The 19,164-nt window shown below is 44.6% G+C and overlaps 1 protein-coding gene across 1 annotated transcript in view; it reads left to right on the top strand.

The window, feature by feature from the left end:
- EGFL6 (EGF like domain multiple 6) overlaps positions 1–4,191 on the top strand; it is a 73,129-nt gene extending 68,938 nt beyond the window's left edge. Inside the window, exons 12-13 of the mRNA XM_065423369.1 lie at positions 1,944–2,209; positions 4,081–4,191. Coding sequence (XP_065279441.1) covers positions 1,944–2,209; positions 4,081–4,191 — 377 coding nt within the window. The remainder of the gene's footprint in view (positions 1–1,943; positions 2,210–4,080) is intronic.
- Positions 4,192–19,164: the final 14,973 nt, after the last annotated feature.

Raw genomic sequence — 19,164 nt, 5'->3', positions numbered from 1 at the left:
CATTACCTAAAGTGATTAGATATATTCTTGTTGAGATACAAAAAATATTGCAACAGGGACCAGCTCACACTGTTGCTGTCCTATTGCTCCATGTTATAGGGTTCTGCCCCAGAGCAAACCCTACGGACACAGAAAGGTATTGCTTGCCAGTGCATATGGCTAGATTATGGTGTTGCTGGGCTTTCCCCTTGGTGGCTCTGCCTGTTGGTCGCCTCTTCTCTCACACAATGGCCTGTCTCTGTCTGGGGCTTCTGTGACCAGCCCTCCGGCCAGGTCAGTCCCCTTCTAGGGTCTGCAAGTGCAGCTGTAACTGGATAGGCCCCAGGCTGGCTTCTCTCAACTGGCCTCTTCAAAGTCCCTTTGCCTGGCTTCCCTGGTCTGGCAGCAAAGCCCTTCCAAATCAAACAGAATTTCACTCTCCTTTTGCAGAGCAGTAGGTCCCAGGGCTTGTCCCACGGCCCCTCCGTAGAACTCCAAAACTCCAAACAAGATTAAACATCACCCAACATCTTTCACCGCTCTCTAGGCTTGAGCCTCTCATCCCTTTTGGTCTCCTCGTCAGCTCCCTGTTCCTTCTGAATACTGGGCCCAGGACTGCCTCCCTGGATCCTGTCCCTTTGTTCTGGGCCCACCACAGGAATTAGCTCCTGTCCTGTGGCTTGGCTCTTCAGCCACAACCAAGCTCAACTGTTCACTTCCACAGCCAGTCCCTGCCTGCTCGGCTTCCTCCCTTTTTAAGCCCTACACCCAGCTCAGGATAAGGCTAATTATGCACGGCTGGCTAGCCCCAGGGCCTCTTGGCTCTTAAAGGCGCAGGGCAGGCCACTTTGGGTATGTCTACCCTGAAATAAAAGACCCATGCCACAGCCACGACTGATTTGGGTCAGATGACTTGGGCACTCAGGCTGGGGGCTGTAAAATTGCTACGTAGCTGTTTGGGCTCAGGCTAGAACCCAGGCTCTGGGACCCTCCCCCCTCACAGGTCCCTGAGCTCAGGCTCCAGCCAGAGCCCAAATGTCTACATGGCAGTTTTACAGCCTTTCAGCCCAAGCCTCGTGAGCCCGTGTCAGCTGACCCAAGCCATCTGTGGGGGGTTTAATTCCCTGTCACACACCACAATTTTCACTCTGGACATTCTCTTCCTTGTACTGATTGGCCATTTGGTCCAGCTATCTCCTGTGCTCCCCCTCACAGTCTCTTCACCTCAGCCTCTCTCCACTTGGCCTTCATATCCTCTTCCTTCCTTCCCTTCCTCTTTCCCCCTACCCTTTTCCCTTCCATGTCCCTTCTCCCTTCCTGTGCCTTTCCATCTACAAATTCCCTCCCAGGAACACCTCATCCCAAAACAATGGAACTAATATGATGTTTGCTCCCAATCAATCACTCTGTTTGCTTTGCTCCTGTGTTCGATCCCTTTTCCCTATTTTTTGTCTGTCTCATCTATTTAGATTGTAAGCATTTTGGGACAGGGACTGTTAATTACTCTGTCTGTACAGTGGTTAGCACAATCAAATTCCAATGTTGTTTGATCCTAGGTATTACCATAATAAATATAATCAATAATGTTAAGAAGGAGAATATGTAGAGTCACTCAAAACAAATTTTGGATGTTTCAGACTGTTTACAATACAGAGCGAGATTAACTGCTGTGTTGAGTCTTTATTTCCCTTGAAACATATAAGAAAACAAAATGCAAGTTTGTTCAAAGAATTGGCGTAAGTATAGACAAAAGATTAAGCTATCTAATCCATCCTTCTAGCAGTGCAGGATTGTTCCCTACTTAGTATATTTGATGCTGTTTTTTGTAGGCTAGATTTTAGTTATTTAAGTGATGAAACTTGCACTTATTATTGTCTTGGCAAACTGTTATTCAATTTACTAAGAAAAGTATTTCACAAAACGCAACAAAATGTATGAAGATGTCTGTTTCTTCCCCTCACAAGGTGATGGATATTATATGGCAGTTCCAGCCTTTGTGGGGCACAAAAAGAACGTTGGCCGTCTGAAACTTCTTCTGACTGACCTCAAGCCGAAGAGGAGCTACTGTTTGATTTTCAGTTATCGCCTTGCTGGAGACAGGGTGGGGAAACTCAGAGTATTCCTGGGCAGCCACAGAAGTGCTCCTGCCTGGGAGCAGAGCAGAGGAAAAGATGAAAGGTGGAGGACTGGAAAAATAGAAATGCTTCAGGGAGCGGAGACTACTAAGAATGTAAGTAAAGACAGAAACCAATTACAATAACTAACACAATAGCTTACATTTCATCCTCACTGATTTTTAAGCATCCTATAGACCGTTTTGTAGGTATACCAATTACCAACTATAAAAGCCATCCCCAAGTTAGAAAATGGGAGCCATTCTATGCTAGCAACACCACCAAATAATTTCTAGGAGACAAAAGAAAGAATAATATTCTCTTGAAACTTCGTCTTCATGTGCAATTTAACTAGAGAGAATTTAATTACCTGAGTTGCTCAGGATGTTAAGAATAAGAACCTTATCCTTTTGTGAAAGTTCCATCAGATCTTTAATGATCACAACTAGTTGTGGCCTCTGATTTATGTCTCAGTGCAAAAAAAAGGTATAAATATGTGCACTGAGAGATTATGATTTGTTACCGCCACCACAACTGCTTTTAAAGATTGAACTATGGCATAGGTGGTGAAGGATGAGAGCTTTCAGTCCTGCTTGCAACATTTCCTGATAATTTGATCGTGTGTGCAGAATGATCCTCATCATCAGATACCCTGGGTTTTGGGTGTTTGCATGAATGCCCTTTAATCAGGGAAGGGGGGAGGGGAAAGCCATCTAATGCAGATGCAATCCTCAGTGTTTGTCCAGAGCCTGTTTCCAGTGTGTGTTGACATGCTTACTAGTTTTGTCTCCTTTAGTTAAGTTCATGATACATGTGGTGGTACCTCCACTCCTGATATTGCATACACACAGACTTGCTTCCTCCATATGACACAAATACACTAGGGGCCAGTTTCTCTGTCCATATAAGCGGTGTTCTGTGCCAGACTGGAGGGGATGTGACTTTAAAGGTCAGTTTATCCCTCCTTTGCAACTCCTAGTTCCTGGAACTGGTGAGGCAACGGGATGGTCCTGGGAATTAGTTAGAGCAGCCCAAACCCCATATCTCCAAGGGGTTATTCTGGCAGCTGTGGATCACCAGAATACACGCCACTCCCAATATGGACAGGAGATGGGTGGTGTAAAGCTATTTTGCCAGCCCTCACCACCTTGGGATTCCCTTATTTAAAAAAAAAAAAAAAAAAGGAGAATCCACAGGTAGCCAGTTAAGCCAAGCAGGGGCCAGAACCTGCTCCAAGAATTGCAACAGGTATAATTAAGGTTTCCTCTTGACACTTTATGGTCAGATTTTCATTTAGGTCAAAGTCCCTTTACACAGCTTTGGAAGTGTAAAGGGCTTTAATGAGGACATACATTTCATCTGTGGCCACTTTAAGGCCCTTTTGCACTATCAGGCCCTAAAATACTAAGACCCAGATTCTGAATGGTATTTAGGCTTTTAACTTCAATTGATTTCAATGGAACTATTTCAGTAGAAGTTAGGAGCCTAAATATCTTTGAGGATCTGGGCCTAAATACCCTGTAGATAAGCACAAAGAAATATCTAAAATAAATATTGCACTCAATAACCAAACATACAAATAGAGGGCAAACTCACAATTGTAATGTCCCCAAAGAAAGGAATACACACAAACATCACATATCAGCAACATATATATTTGTTACTTTATTATAATGTAGTCTTAGTTTTTTGAGAGAGACAGCATTTTGTTTGTACTATAACAATAGTAAATTCCATTATGAGAATCAATTTAGTATTGTAGATTAGCATAGAGGACAATCAGTCTAGCTCTAGTTCAGATATTATAAGAGTTATAAAAAGATCAAGGATTTAAGTGGGTAAATCTTCCTGGATAGTGATAAGAATACAACTTTCAGTTGATGCATCATCTCAATCTAGTTAAATAACTTTGTTTCCTCTTTAACAGTGGTTAAATCTTCACATTTGCTACCGCCTCATAATTAATGCTTTTCCTTTCTTATGTCAGATCATTTTTGAATCAGAACGTGGGAAGGGCAAAACTGGAGAAATTGGAGTGGACACTGTAAGTTTGGTTTCAGGCTTGTGCCCTAAAGATCACTTGATAATGGATATCTGAGCTTGTTATTTCTATTCCTATTTTAATATTTGCCTTACTAGTACTGTATTTTGTTACATCATGACAGATGGAAATAAATCTGGAAAATGTCTTGAACTTAATGCAATAATGCAAACTGACATGCACAAAGTGTGCAAAATCCTTTTAAGCACACATTTTTCTATCAGATATGCTAATACTTGCTTTGAGTCTAGCACTACTTTATTCTATAATTCAAGGTAAGGGTTTATAATGTATGGCGCTATTTGTCTTGCTTTTCTACAGTATGTATGCTTTGTTTACATAAAATTCCTTTTTAATGATGTCCTTATGTCTTATATTCCACTTTGTTCACTTCAAAGGAGCACAAAGCAGTATTTAAGAGAACTTTGTTACCTCTAATGACATTTACGTGACCCGAGAACAACTTTTCTCCCCTAAGTGCCTCAAGTGTGATTACTAACAGTGATTATTAACAATATAACATTTTATCTCAAACTGTAATATTTATGTTTTTAAGTGTTTTTAGGAGATTCAATGGTCCTGATTCTTCACTGTTACCTCTTGTGTAGTCATTTATACCTCTGTAAAAAGGGTGTCAAACCCTATATAGTGGCATGGCACCCCGTCTGGTCTGTGTCCATAGTTTTTTTTTAAATAGTCCCAGCCCTGATATTGGGCCGTACCCCCAGGGCTTCCTCCCTGGAAGCAATGGTTTCACCCTCTTGATCTGCTCTGGCTCCAACTCTCCTGCTGGGCCTCTTAGCTTTTCAGATCTCCTTCTGGGGGCTTATTGCTGTCCAGTTGTAAGCCACTTCACCTAGTGGCCTAAGGGGGGGATCCGGGCCCACCCACTACTCCAGTTCCCAGCCACACACCACCCTGTCCTTTTAATTAACTGCTTTCAGTTCCCTGGGCCACTTCCCTGCAGCCCCAGCCTTTACCGATGCCTTAGCTCAGGGGTCTTCAGACCCAGCAGCCAGCCAGGAGTTCTTCCTTGCTCCCCTGGTCCCTACCAGCAGTGAGCTGTCTGTGATACTGCAGTTCCCTTTAGCCAGCTCGGAGCACCATTTGAACTCCTCTGGCTACAGCAAGGAACTGCCTTTCTCTGGCACTGAAGCTCCTTTTTATATGGCCCTCCTGGGCCCTCAGTGGCTGCTCCCTGCAGCCTCTCTGATTGGCTGCTTCCCTCTGCAGCCACTCTAGCCCACTTGGAGGACCTCTTCCACTGCTCCTTTCCTGGGACGGGTGTGACAGGACCCTGAGGCCTCCAGCAGGGGGCCTCTGGGCCAAGTCCACCCAATCACACTGTACTATTCTGATTTTTACAACCACATTGTACTCACTTTGCACTGGTATAAATGACTATACAAAGGTGCAAGGCAGTGAAGAAATCAGGCACAATGTATTTTTCAAGTGAAATAATATTTTTGGTGGGTTCACAGCATAAAAATGTGAAGTCTGTAGTTTACATAGCTAGAAAATATGACATCCATTTTCTCCTCCATTCACATACTTATTTGCCACTAAATTGATGGCAATTAACATGAGCATGGAGGAGAGAATATCTGATTTTGTTAGCCTGTACAAATTTCTTACATTTTAATATGTAGATCTAAAATCTGCTCTACAGTAAGGACAGAGGGAAGCAGTCTTTTCCTTAAATGGATGGAAACAAGTTTCCAAGTGAAATCATGTATTTTATGTGTGTATTCATTGCTAATAAAATATGTGAAAAGTACACTTGTGTTGAGTAAGGTTTCTGAGTCACAGATATTGCTGCTGGAAATAGTCCTCATGTATTTCCTCTAATTTATAAATATCTACGTTCATCTTTAAAAGTTTATACTTACATGAAAAAGGAATGTCAAATGTTACACACAAAAAAACCCCAAAAAACAAAAAGACCAAAAGATGATCTGTCACTGATGTCTAAGTTATCTGACAGAACACTAGTATCTTATTATATATTGTCCTTCTTTGTGACATGTGAGTCCTGTATTCTCAAGTTTGATTTCCCTATAAACAAATCTCTGCCCTAAAGCCCAGGAATATATGCAAGACAGCAAGTTTCAGGTTTGGGCTTTCCACTGACTCTACAGTTTATGTGAACAACTGATATGAGGGAATCATCGGGCGAGGTTATGAAATGTTTGTCCTGCTTTTGTAAACATGATCTTAATTTTTTCAATGATTTCCTGTGAAGTATTATGGGACTGTGAGCAGGGCAAGCCTCCCTGCCTAGCAGTGAGAGTCTGTGATGGCAGCCCCACTGAGTGATATGGGGATGGGGGGAACCCGAGTCCTCCCACTCCACAGGCTTCTGACTTGTGAGCGGTGGCATATTATCGCCTAGGCCGAGAAGGCCTAGGCCTAGGGCGGCAAATTTGCAGGAGCAGCAAATTTATAATAGCAGCATTTTTGTAATCACGGCATCAGTGACGCCGCGATTCTACCAATCATAGCGCGTATTGAAACCACCAATGACGGCACGACACCATTTAGTAAACATACTCGCGAGAATCCTAAATGTTAATAATATGATCGGAAGGAAGAAATTAAGTGGTTTTCAGTTTTGGATCCATGTGTGGTCCCGCGCTATAAGTGAAACCGCGCTATACAGACGCGCATTCAAGCGAGGGTCTGCTGTACTTGTAATTTTATTTATAATAAAACTTGTAAATGTTCAACTATTTTAATGATATTTAGATTCATTTTAGTTCATACAAATTTGTAAAAAAAACTAAAATGAGTTCATATGGGGCTGTGGCAGCAATTATTTCAGCTGCTAGGGGAGGCAAAATCATTATTTTCAGGTGCTAGGGGAGGGAAAATCATCCGCTGCTTGTGAGCACCACAAGGCAGGTGTCCACTACCTGCAGTGTGGGTAATCCTGTCCCCTGGGTCTCTTCCTACTGCTCTGTCCCCCCTAGGAGCATGTCATGGCTTGTGTTGTCCCTGACAATCTGGTCCATGGGTCTCAATAGGCTAGGGAGTTCCAGCTCCATGCAGCAGACATCCCCTCCCCTTCCATGAATGCCCTCCCACTGTAGAACCTCTGTAACAATGAGCATAGATCTTCCTCTCTCCACCCACCACGCTGCTGTGCTAAAGAGGCCACCTTTTAATTCCCTCCTCCAACTGGAGCATGCCCAGCAGACCTGTCAGGATGGGTCTTCCCAGGGTGAGTTGTTCCTGTGCCCTTATCTCCAGTGTGGGGTTTATCCATCCCATCCCACCCTTTTTAGCATCAACCAACTGAAATCAAACACTGTTTTAAAAGGGCTTATTGGAGTTATTTTGTGTATCCGGATACACACTGCTGGTTAATTTTCTCCTCCCAAAGTTAACAAGCTTTAAGAACACTCAGCTTACTCAATGGTGCATTTTCCCTTGTCCTCAATTCAATATTCTGTGGATACCTAATAATGGACATAAATATAGGAGGAAAACATAAGATCTAGCAAAGTGGAGAGATTAGTCATTCTAGAAGCTTTTAAAATGTTGATGACATTTAAATAAACCTATGAATGAGTTTGTCTATGCAGCAATATGGGGGATCCACTGACAGCAAGGAAAAGGTTAGTGTTAGAACCTCAACAGCTTCCAAAAATGGATTGCAATTTTCCATCCACTGAAGAATCATGAGTTCCAATGTACAGTACCTGATAAACATATACTTCTGAAGTTGCCCCTGAATCGCTGATCCCATGATTCCATTCAGGAGCAAGAACAGGAATAGAAGATGATGCCGATATTCCATAGAAATATTTCTTCTGTGAATAAAACCATTTGGAATGTCCAAAGCTGGGTGAGTCATTGCTGAGTGCATATAACTGCTCTAGAATCTGCTGATGCTGTTGCTACCCTAACCATTTCCAACAGATTTGTAGAGCACTTTCTGGTGCCCTGTGTATGGGGAAGATGTGCTGTGAAAGAGGCTGTGGAAAACCAAATTCTATTCTAATCTATAACGAGATGCCTCAAAATTAAAAGTAGCTGTGAAGGCTCACACAAATAAAATAGCTGCTGAGCAATTTTTTTTATTTCCTTTCTCTTGATTGTGAAGTAAGAACACACACAGCCAAGACCTTAGCACTGTTGCAGCAACCACAGGGCTCTGCTTTCCACACTTGTAATACCTAATTTGTAGGTTTCTCTTACCTAGGGCTTTACTGATCAGATTGCCAGGGTAGAGTTTTCAATTCTGTGAAATTAATAACCTTGGTTGGAATTCTTTTAACCAGGTATCTGATATACTCAACCTCACAGATCCTGAACTATTAAAGAAAGGATTAGAGCTACTTTTAACATTAGATACATTTTAATATTTTCTTTTATAGGTAGTTGATTTGTCTGTCATGTTCTGGGTTTCCCTGTTATTTGCCATTTAAAAACATTGTAGCTAAAGCAGGAAGGTAGGGGTGTGAGTGTGTGTGTGTGTGTGTGTGTGTGTGTGTCTCTGTGCAAGTAGTAACAGTTCAATATCCCTATTTAAGTGGATATAGTGCTTATGAAAGGTCACTTTTTAACAGCCTTGGAGACTGAAATTATTAATCTAGTCACAGAACAGATACAAAATGGGCAGGCAGTGGACAGGCAGTTCAGCATCATAGTTAAATTGGTTTCAAAAGCAGTGTTGGGATCTAAATTTAATATGTCTCATTAGCCACAGAAAGTCAGAGACCTGAGAGTAAAAGCACATTAATCCAGGTAATTAATGACTACATTGTTACCATATGATTTATTTAGATTGTAAGCTCTTTGGGGCAAAGACTGTCTTTTTTGTTTTGTGCTAGGTGCTATGCAAACACACTGGAGGCCCTGGTCCATGATTAGGGATCCTACATGCTATGGTAATACAAATAATAATAATAATAATAATAATAATATAATTCAGTGAACTCTGTGGAATGAGTCTGCGGATTTTAGTTTCATCATTTGTCTGCATCACAAAAACCACCATTATAACTGACATTAATTGGTAAGTTTGTTACCAATACCAGGGGAGAGACCATCAACTGAATGAGCATGGAGAATAAACTACCTCCTGAAAGAACCACTTCTAGCTCGGAGAACAGGATAGAAGCAAAATGGTAGAGCACTGTCATGCTCTAGAAGCAAAACTGAGTAGGTGTAACTACCTTTTTAATTGTTATTTATCATAAATGCCCTCCCTAAAGATGTGCTAGGCCCCCTGCCAAACAAAGATGTGATCTTTGACTTGAGCTGCTTACAAATTAATTTTTTACATGACACAAGAAGCAGGAGCGCTGCCAGCATTTTGCTGCCCTAGGCGGCGGAAGGTCCCGCCCCCGAAATGCCGCCCCCGACAGAGGCAGCGGAAGGTCCCAGCCCCGAAATTCTGCCCCTGACCAGGGACGCCGAAGATCCGGCCGCCGCAGTCACCACCTCCCAAATGTTAGCGCCCTAGGCGACCGCCTAGGTCGCCTAATGGGTTGTGCTGGCCCTGACAACAAGGGTGAATAAAAGACAGCAAGGGAAAGAGGACAGGAGCAACATCAGTATGATTGTGTGGTTACTCAGCAGCATCTAGAGCACAGAAAGATAGAGCAAGGAATTTGTAAGATAAACATAAAGAATAAGTAGAAGACCTATTCCTAACCTATGTATTACAGATCCAGAAACAAAGACCAAATCCATTTAAAAAATCCTGATTATCTATCACGCTATAGGACGTCTTCTCCAAATGAGCTAAAGCCCTTAGCCCAAATTTCCAGAGTACTGTAAATCTAGGGTAAGTCTATTGAAATCAACTAAAATTAGGCTGACTCTACATATCAGTCAGTTACATCCAAACTTTTGGAGGAGTTCTGTTTGCTTGTGGTCCAAAAAGTTTTGGGTTTTTTTGTAAAATAGAATAAATGAGATGAGAGAAAATACATAGATGAGAAAGGAAAACTGTTACTGGTATATGTGTTACATAAATGTATACAGCTGAAATGTTGTACTATATGCAACAACTATGCTGTGGCCACTTAGTCATTTCAATTAATTGTTCTCTGACCTACAGATGCTAAGAAAATATTCCATCCTGTTATGTGTGGAAGAATAAGTCCTCTCAAATAAATACATCATAGGGATGGAAGAATAAACCCCCTCAAATGTTTGCACCAAAAGAATGGAATGTATCCAGTGATACATTTTTGTAAAATTGTAATAGCTGTTATCAGTGTATCTGTTTTATAATATTTTCTCAACTTCCCTTATAGTAATAGATCTGAATATTATTAAAGCAAATACAAAGTTAATTAAGAATTGGGGGAGAGAGGAGGAAGTACTCTAGAACAAACAGGTGAAATGGCAGCATAAGAAACCAGGTGTAATTGTGCTCTGTGCTGCTTGACCTCTCCATCAAAGTGAGATTCTGTCAAATCTGCTTTAACATTTTAACTAGTGTCCACATAGGTTAGTTTTCTGAAGTAAGAAATAGAAGACTGAATGACAGATTCTGCTATATACACACTGTGATGTTCCTCCCAAACATTCTCATAATCAGAAGCTGGTCATTGCACCATTAAAGCAAGGATGGAATGTTATACCATTTATTCAGTGGGAGCAATGTCAGGTCCTAACTGATGGAGCTGTCCCACTGGCGACCTCCCAAATCTTTTGTAACTCTAATTAAAAACAAAATCCTGGACTAGTTATTATAGGTTTGTAAATTACTGATACTACATTGAATTTTAACCTAGATTTGAAATACACAGTTGAAATTCCATTTTAATAACTTTTTAGCTCCCATTGAGGCTCTCCTTGGGTCCAACCATGAAATTACAACCAAAGTAAAGGTTCACATCCTGTATTTTGGTTCAGACCCATTTATTTATTTTATACCCCAGTTTTATCAGCTGTTCTTCATATATCCATGGGGCACTCGCAGAATTTAAAGTGATAATAGGATCAGTAACTAGTGCCCTATCAAATTCACGGTCCATTTTGGTAAATTTCAGTCATAGGATTTTAAAAATCATAAATTGCATGATTTCAGCTATTTAAATCTGAAATTTCATGCTGTTATAATTGTAGGGGTCCTGATGAAAAAGGAGTTGGGGGGGTCACCAGGTTATTGTAGGGGGGTTTGCGGTACTGCTACAGTTACTTCTGCTCTGCTGCTGGTGGTGGCAGCGCTGCCTTCAGAACTGGGCAGCTGGAGAGTGGCGGCTGCTGGCCAGAAGCCCAGCTCTGAAGGCAGAGCCGCCGCCAACAGCAGTGCAGAAGGAAGGATGGCATGGTATAGTTGTGACAGGTTGGACCCCTTAGGATGCCACCTGGTGTGCTGAGAGATCACTGAGCCCGCCTGTTATGCCAGCCTGGGACTCTTTCTACCTGCCTTGCTGAGCCAGGCTACTAAGCCTCCTCCAGCAAACACGCAGGCAGGGCCCCACCCAACTGCAACATGAAACAGACACTGAGGTCAGTCCTGGGAAGGTTCAGCTTAAGGGACTTGCCCCAGCACTCAGGTGTCCACCTCTCTTGGAGTGCAGACCCAAAGCTATATTATGAAATCCGCCTCCTCCCTCAATGTGGAGAAAGGTATGCACAACGTCTTGCCCCCCCCCCCAGTTAGAAATTGCATAAACTGGGTTTTATTATAAACAAGAAATAAGTTTATTAACTACCAAAGGTGGATTTTAAGTGAATATAAGAGACAGAACAAAGCAGATTACTAAGCAAATGAAACCAAACATGCAAACTAAGCTAGTTTCACTAAAGAAATTGGTTACAAATAGTATTTCTCACCCTAGATATTGTTGCAGGCAGATTACAGAAAGTCTTGAAAGGCAGCTGCACTGATCTCATAGATTCATAGATTCATAGATTCTAGGACTGGAAGGGACCTCGAGAGGTCATCGAGTCCAGTCCCCTGCCCGCATGGCAGGACCAAATACTGTCTAGACCATCCCTGATAGACATTTATCTAACCTACTCTTAAATATCTCCAGAGATGGAGATTCCACAACCTCCCTAGGCAATTTATTCCAGTGTTTAACCACCCTGACAGTTAGGAACTTTTTCCTAATGTCCAACCTAGACCTCCCTTGCTGCAGTTTAAGCCCATTGCTTCTTGTTCTATCCTCAGAGGCTAAGGTGAACAAGTTTTCTCCCTCCTCCTTATGACACCCTTTTAGATACCTGAAAACTGCTATCATGTCCCCTCTCAGTCTTCTCTTTTCCAAACTAAACAAACCCAATTCTTTCAGCCTTCCTTCATAGGTCATGTTCTCAAGACCTTTAATCATTCTTGTTGCTCTTCTCTGGACCCTTTCCAATTTCTCCATATCTTTCTTGAAATGCGGTGCCCAGAACTGGACACAATACTCCAGCTGAGGCCTAACCAGAGCAGAGTAGAGCGGAAGAATGACTTCTCGTGTCTTCCTCACAACACACCTGTTAATACATCCCAGAATCATGTTTGCTTTTTTTGCAACAGCATCACACTGTTGACTCATATTTAGCTTGTGGTCCACTATAACCCCTAGATCCCTTTCTGCTGTACTCCTTCCTAGACAGTCTCTTCCCATTCTGTATGTGTGAAACTGATTTTTTCTTCCTAAGTGGAGCACTTTGCATTTGTCTTTGTTAAACTTCATCCTGTTTAACTCAGACCATTTCTCCAATTTGTCCAGATCATTTTGAATTATGACCCTGTCCTCCAAAGCAGTTGCAATCCCTCCCAGTTTGGTATCATCCGCAAATTTAATAAGCGTACTTTCTATGCCAATATCTAAGTCGTTAATGAAGATATTGAACAGAGCCGGTCCCAAAACAGACCCCTGCGGAACCCCACTCATTATGCCTTTCCAGCAGGATTGGGAACCATTAATAACAACTCTCTGAGTACGGTTATCCAGCCAGTTATGCACCCACCTTATAGTAGCCCCATCTAAATTGTATTTGCCTAGTTTGTCGATAAGAATATCATGCAAGACCATATCAAATGCCTTACTAAAGTCTAGGTATACCACATCCACAAAGCAGATTACTAAGATCTCCCTCTTGAGAGCAGGTATTATAACTTACAAGCTAGACAACCTTCCAGCTTGGGTTCAACCCTTCTCCCCTCAGTTCAGTTTTTTGTTTCCGGGTCTTTTTAGTGTCTCTTAGGGTGGGGAGGCAGAGGAGAGCACCATGATGATGTCACTCCCCTGCCTTATATAGCTCTTGTGTAAGGTGGGAACCCTTTGTCTTCTAGTGGAAAACCACTGGCATTCCAAAAGGAGAGGAGGGGTATCCAGTCCCAGGTGACTTGGACCCATGTCTCTGCATGGCTGTGGCAGCCATTGCTCCTAGGCTGTCTCCAGGGTCCACAGGAAGATTAAGCCCTTTCACAGTCCATTGTCTCTGCTAATGGGCCATTAGCCCGGTCTGGCTTTTCCACTGTTGTACCTGAAGGGCTGGTTGGGGTTGACACCCAAAGTAACACATTTGAAATACCAGACACATAGTTAATATTCCTAACTTCAGATACAGAAATGATACAGGCATACAAATTGGATAATCACATTCAGTAAATCATAACCTTTCCAATGATATCTCGCATGAGCCATCTTGCATAAAAGTATATCTCAGTTAGGTCATTTATATCATAAGGATATTTTCATAAGGAATATGGAGAGAAACGTTACAATGGTATTGCACCCTTACTTCTGCGCTGTTGCCTGCAGAGCTGGGCCTTCAGTCAGCAGCCACCACACTCTGGCCACCCAGCTCTGAAGGTAGCAGAGCAGAAGTAAGGGTGGCATGGTATGGTATTGCCACCCTTACTTCTGTACTGCTGCTGACTGGGCTCTGCCTTCAGACCTGGGCACCCAGCTAACAGCCGCCACTTTGGCCTTGGCTACACTTGCAGATGTACAGCACTGTGAGTTAAACCTGACTTCATGCAGCTGAGTAGGGAAAGCGCTGCAGTCTGTCCACACTGACAGCTGCCCAGCGCACTGTCGTGGCCACATTTGCGGCAATTGCAGCGCTATTGGGAGCGGTGCATTATGGGCAGCTATCCCACAGAGCACCTTTTCCCATTCTGGCGCCGTGGGTTGTGGGAAGGGGGCGTGGGTGGGGGGATTCTGGGTCCTGTCCCAATGCCCCGTGATGCATCGCTTCGCATCCCAGAAATCCCTTTGTTTCCGTCCACCTTTGGCACCATCTTTCAATGGTTTCTGTGCAGCGCTATCTGTCTGCGGGAAATGGAGTCCGAACTGCTGAGGCGTATGCTGATGAGTCTCGCCAGCACGTCACGTTTGGCTGTCGAACTATTCCTTAAGTTCCAAAGTGACAGTGAGAGTGAGGGCGAGGAGTCTGACGATGCTATCGAGCCACGTAACGCGTATGACACGAAATTGCTTGTGACATTCACGGACATGCTCAGCACCGTGGAACGCCGCTTTTGGGCTCGGGAAACAAGCACCGAGTGGTGGGATCACATCGTCATGGAAGTCTGGGATGACGAGCAGTGGCTGCAGAACTTTCGGATGAGAAAAGTCACTTTCATGGGACTGTGTGAGGAGCTTGCCCCCACCCTGCAGCGCAAGGACACGAGATTGAGAGCTGCCCTGCCAGTGGAGAAGCGGGTGGCTATTGCAATCTGGATGCTGGCAACTCCAGACACCTACTGGTCGGTCGCAAACAAGTTTGGAGTGGGAAAGTCGACCATTGGAATCGTGTTGATGCAAGTTTGCAAGGCCATTAATCGCATCCTACTCAGAAGAACCGTGACTTTGGGTAACGTGCAGGAAATAGTGGATGGCTTTGCACAAATGGGGTTCCCTAACTGTGGAGGGGCGATAGATGGGACGCACATTCCTATTCTGGCACCACCCCACCTAGGATCCGAGTACGTTAATCGGAAGGGGTATTTCTCTATGGTTCTCCAGGCGCTTGTGGATCACCGTGGGCGTTTCATTGACATTAACACAGGCTGGCCCGGAAAGGTGCATGACGCATGCATCTTTCGGAACACTTGGCTGTTCAGGAAGATGCAGGCTGGGACTTTTTTCCCAGAGCGGAAGATCACGGTAGGGGAAGTTGAAATGCCCATTGTGATCCTTGGAGATCCCGCTTACCCGTTAATGCCGGCGCTCATGAAACCCTACACAGGGAGCCTTGACAGCAGCAAGGAACAGTTCAACTACAGGCTGAGCCGGTGCCGAATGACTGTGGAGTGTGCCTTTGGCCGTTTAAAGGGCCGCTGGCGATCTCCGTATGGGAAGCTGGACTTGGCCGAAAACAGCATCCCCGCGGTTATATCCGCATGCTGTGCCCTCCATAATATTTGTGAAGGGAAGAGTGAAAGCTTCACTCAGGCATGGACCTCCGAGGTTCAACACCTGGAGGCTGAATTTGCACAGCCAGAGAGCAGGGCTATTACAGGGGCCCAGCATGGGGCTGCAGGATTAGGGATGCCTTGAGGGAGCAATTTGAGGCTGAAAACCAGCAGTGATGTCTGGTGCCCTACACGGGAGTGAAGTGCAGTAGTTCCAATCTTTAGGAATCAGTGTCTGCTAAGCAGACAAGCAGACTTGCAGTGCATGTTTATTTCCTGGGCTAAGGAGGCTTTTACTTTATGCAATAATAAAGAATGTTTTCAAAGCCAAAGAATCCATTTATTGAAAAGAAAAAAAATTTATTTATTGAAAAGAAACAAGGGGGTGGAGTGGGGAACAGTACAATCACAGATTCGCGTATGTCCTGTCTGGTGTGCTGTGCAGTGAGTGCTGCACTTCAGAACAGCTATACTGCATGGTGATGGGGGTTGAGTGCAGAGGGTAAGGGTCGTGGTTTTCAGGGCTGGGTGGTGAAGATACTGGTGTTCGAGGCAGCGGGTGGCATGAAGAACACGGAAGTTGGGGAAAGTGGGTTGGAGGTGACAGTGGGGCACAACGGAAAGAGTTTTGGGACAAGGGCTGTAGGGCGGGGTGACGTTTGCGTTTGCGGTACTGCTCCTCTTTCTGCATGGCTACCAGCTCCTGGATAGCGTCTGCTTGGCGCTCCAGGATGCTTATGAGCCTATCAGTGCTTTGCTGCCGGTGCGCGGTGCTTTGCCGCCGGTGCGCTGCATTTTCCTGGCGGATCCTGCTTTCTCTCTCCCTCCAGTTCTGTGCTTTCTCATTCTCTTTAATAGATTGCCGCATCACTTCTTGCGGCATGTCTTCTTTGCTTTTTCGTGGTCTCTTCCTGAGTCTTTGCAGTCTCTGAGCAGGCGATAAGAGGGACGGCTGAGGTCTCAAGGTTGATGCAGCTGTATAGGCAAAATGCAACATTTAACAGAGGCAGCATTGTTTATACCAGACAGAGTAATGATTCCCCCCGCACTTAAGTAGTAGAAAACACACAGGGTCTACACAATAGCATAATTTTACCATCTAAAACAGAGCACACATATCCCACGGGAGCCTCAAAATGGTGAGTAAGGGGGACTGATTGTTTCAGGGCTGCACTGTCCTCTGGGTTTCTGTGCCTTGGGGAGAGCCAACAGCTTCAGGGGGCACCTACACTGAACACAGTCCCAACATTTTCCACAGGAGTTCGTCCTGGACGATATCTCGCTGCTGAGGGTGACCTGGGAAGCAAGGGAGGGTCTTCTACTGCAATGCAGCTTCCGCCCTGGCCCATATGCAGCTTGCCTGTGTGCAGCAATCGTCCCCCCGCCCCTCGCGGCACAGTGGCGCGGACACGTTAGCCTGGCTGGGACAAGGACCACGGTGGCTCTCCCTATAAACCTGCGCAAGCGCATTGCACATGTTCTGGATGAGACATTCGAGGAGATTACCGAGGCCGATTACCGCGATGTGATAAACCACATCAATGCACTATTCCGCATCTAGACATGCATGCCTAACCCTCCTCTCCCAAAGAGCCCACACCGAAAAAATTCCTTCCCGAAAAAAAAAAACCGCTTACCGGGAGCCTGCTCTTCTGTTTGTCCTCCACCAAGTACCGGCCGCTGCGACTGGCTACCTTCCTCCTGGCTTGAGAAGAGCTCCTGGCTGCATGGCTCCAGGGATTCCGGGGTGTCTCCATCCGGCCCACCACCATCACTCCTGTTTTCCTCCTCCTCCTCCTCCTCTCCCCCCCACACCGACTCTGAAATGTCCATGGTGGTGCTCGGAGTGGAGGTGGGGTTAACCCCAAGTATCGCATCCAGCTCTTTGTAGAATCGGCAGGTCGCGGGGGGAGCACCCGAGCGGCCGTTTGCGTTGCGGACTTTGCAGTAGGCACTCCGCAGCTCCTTCACTTTAATCCTGCACTGCAGGGCGTCCCGGTCATGGCCCCTTTCCATCATGTCCTTTGATACCTTCCCAAAGGTATCGTAATTCCTACGGCTGGAGCGCAGCTGGGACTGGACAGCTTCCTCCCCCCAAACACTGATGAGGTTCAGCAACTCGCCATTGCTCCATGCTGGGGCTCGCTTGGCGCGTGGAGGCATGGTCACCTGGAAAGATTCGCTGATAGCACTCCACGCCACGCCGGGCTGAGCAAACAGGAAGGGGACTTTTAACATTCCCGGGGAATGTAAAGGGTGGGTCACATGGTTGGTTACCTGAGGCCAGGGCAGTAGAGTTTGAACTGATGACCAGAGTGGCTAGAACAGGCATTGTGGGATACTGCCGAATAATTCTGGAAGCCATTCACAGCGCATTGGGCGGCCACACTGGCGCCGCAGCGCTGCAGTGGCAGCGCAATACTCGCTATTCCTCTCGGAGAGGTGGAGTACATGCAGCGCTGCAACCACGGAGATACAGCGCTGCAAATGCCTTGCCAGTGTGGACGGGGAGTGAGTTACAGCGCTGGGGGAGCCTTTACAGTGCTGTAACTCGCAAGTGTAGCCAAGGCCATACTCTAGCTGCCCAGCTCTGAAGGCAGCGCAGAAGTAAGGGGGGCAATACTGCAACCCCCCTAAAATAACCTTGCAGCCCCCCCTACAACTCCCTTTTGGGTCAGGACCCCCAATTTGAGAAACACTGGTCTCCTCCATGAAATCTGTATTGTATAGGGTAAAAGTACACAAAAGACCAGATTTTCATGGCCATGAATTTGGTAGGTCCCTACTTATAATCCTTAAAATTGTATTCATGTTAATCCTATCTCAGGCCCTTGTTCAACCTTCTAGTAACTATAGACTGGAGATTTTTCTCTCACAAAGTACCAAATATGCCGATCAAGAAAATTATTTTTAAAAATAACCAGTCTGAACAAGACTAAAAGCGTAATTACTTTCATATGGAGGCACACTAATCAAATCTGAGCCTTACTCATATCTGCCACAGGGGAAAGTGGTAAATAAGTTCACACCTGGGTCAGACAGTTTAGAAGAGGTTCCTTTGTTCTCCTACAGCAAGGGATAACGAACTGGATTTCTAAAGCTAAAATTGAGTCTGGCTACAGCACTACCTCAAACAGATGATACATATAGCAGTAAATAGTCTAAATGTGTAAGAATGTCAGTGATCAGGTCATATTGCACATTAAAAGTTTTTTATTTGATCACACATATAGTTGTAATTCACAGTGACACTAGGGAAAGTCAGAGCTTTATCCAACTCCCAAAGTAGTTGTATCGAATTCAATGAATGCTGGATCAGGACCTAAAGCATAAAACTTATTCTTGAAGGGAACAGCTGTTCAGTAACCATTTGTCTAAATTAACATGCCTTCAATGGAGGTGCTTTTGCCAGGCAAAATCCTTATGAGTATGAAGGGATGGCCTAATCCTTGGATTGTCACAGTCTATGAAAGTGATGTTTGTGTCTGATGCTGTTACACATATCATTAAGGGAGAATAATTAAGCAGAGAGAAGTCTCTGATACACTTTGGTCCTCTTTTAATGTCATTATAAATCACTGGTGCTAGGAATATGTCACTTTCTCCTAACTTGCTAGCAGTAATATAGTGAGTCTTCTAATGAACATCTGGATCATGGGCAGATTTTGTTTCTGCAGGGAACCATACAAGCAATATGAATTTAAGAC

The sequence above is a fragment of the Emys orbicularis genome, chromosome 1 (assembly GCF_028017835.1).
Source record: "Emys orbicularis isolate rEmyOrb1 chromosome 1, rEmyOrb1.hap1, whole genome shotgun sequence".
NCBI classification, from domain to species: Eukaryota; Metazoa; Chordata; order Testudines; family Emydidae; genus Emys; species Emys orbicularis.
Note: the sequence above shows the minus strand (reverse complement) of the source record. Positions and strands in the feature narration are given on the sequence as shown.